We start from the raw sequence: 1,554 nt of genomic DNA, 5'->3' as shown, positions 1-1,554 counted from the left end.
GGCAGTCTGCCATTATTACATCTGACCCAAAAGATAAATTTACCTTTTACGAAATTTTAAGTAATGGGTATAAAGCGATTAGAAGACATGTGGAGTGTTCCTGTATAAGTTATGGATTAACTGGAGAATTATTCGATTGATTGTCTTCTTTCTTTGTTCATCACATATTCTTACTCACAGCTTTTATTTATAGTAATTTATTTACTTACATTTTTGACTTTTCTTTGCTTTTGATTTTAATTTATGCTTAGTTCTTACTATTTTTCTTAATATAACTTTAAACTGATTTTCACGTTTTGGTAATATTCCGAAATCATTATTGGTTCTATCTAGAACTTTCTAGCCGTAATCAAACATCGATGACAGATTTGAGTAATTTCGTTTTGAAATATTCTTTTTTCTATTTCAAATGGTAAGGCAAAAAGTACAAACTAGTATAAAAGATAAAGATACAAAAGTATAAATATGCATGATATGACAAAACAAGACCGAAGTCCTTGCCTTGAAAGTTCTCTTGTTTCCCTATACCTGCGGAATTCAGTGTGTCCACTGAGGGCCCACATCGGAGTTAATTGTCCTTGCCCATTTTGTTCCAGTTTTACAAAGTGGACAAAAAAGGGTGGCGGAATGACCCTGTAGATGTAGATGAGCAGAGAGACGGTGATGACCAGTAGATAAACGGAAGGCCGCAACTAAAGCACGCCTAGATTTGTCAGGTATTGAAGAAGGGCTTACCCTCTTCCAGCATTTTAGGGCTGAGCGAGTCCGAACATCCTGCAAAGAATTAGTTTTACATAGATTTTTCAGAAACTGTTTTATTTTCCAAACCGAAGTCTCTGAATTTGTATGTTGTAATAAATTTGCAAAATTTTTTGCGAGTAAATCTGCCTGCTCATTACCCCAAACATCACAATGGACAGGTATCCAGCAGAAACGATTCGTTTTATCTTCAAATTCAAAGCCCTCAAGAGTTTTTGACATCGGGAGATCAACTACCCAGGATCCTTATTTTTCTTTAAAACGGGGACTATAATAGCTCTTCTCCAATGTGCCGGGATCGAGCCCGATTCCCAAATATTGCTAAGTATGCTCAACATTGTTTTCTTTGCCTCCATGTTCAAATGTCTGAAAAATTGTGCATTTATGTGGTCCATACCCTGAGATTATGATTTACACCATAAACCTCGATAAAGCTGGTTTACTATTAGGAAATATATACTTATAGAGCGAAGATCTTAAAGAGAGTTTCATTTTTCCATAGTTTGATCTCAACAATTTCACTTTTATCACAGCTTATCCCCATACATTTAATAATTTTAAAGTCAGCTGTAAGTTTATTTTTTACTCCAGTTAATATGCCGCTAGAAACTTCTCTGTACTTTAGAAGCAAATACAATGAGTACTATAGGAAAGAATGAAGTTTTTTAGACTCTTCAGTTAAATTAGCCTCCATAATTACAAAAAAGATAGATATTATATTTTAAGAAGAAAAGGAATACAAAATATTTAAATCTATAATAACAGAACTTCCTTTGAAATAAACTATATTGCTTC

General features: G+C 33.7%; 1 protein-coding gene across 1 annotated transcript; it reads right to left on the bottom strand.

Moving 5' to 3' along the window:
* Positions 1-537: 537 nt before the first annotated feature.
* LOC139426565 (uncharacterized) lies at positions 538-981 on the bottom strand. The gene has a single exon (XM_071185853.2). It carries the CDS (start codon positions 979-981, stop codon positions 538-540), a length of 444 nt encoding a protein of 147 aa, XP_071041954.2.
* Positions 982-1,554: the final 573 nt, after the last annotated feature.

This window comes from Parasteatoda tepidariorum, chromosome 3 (genome assembly GCF_982258835.1).
Source record: "Parasteatoda tepidariorum strain Cologne lab strain chromosome 3, Ptep-v5.0, whole genome shotgun sequence".
Classification (NCBI taxonomy): domain Eukaryota; kingdom Metazoa; phylum Arthropoda; class Arachnida; order Araneae; family Theridiidae; genus Parasteatoda; species Parasteatoda tepidariorum.
This window is presented reverse-complemented; position numbering and strand designations above follow the sequence as displayed.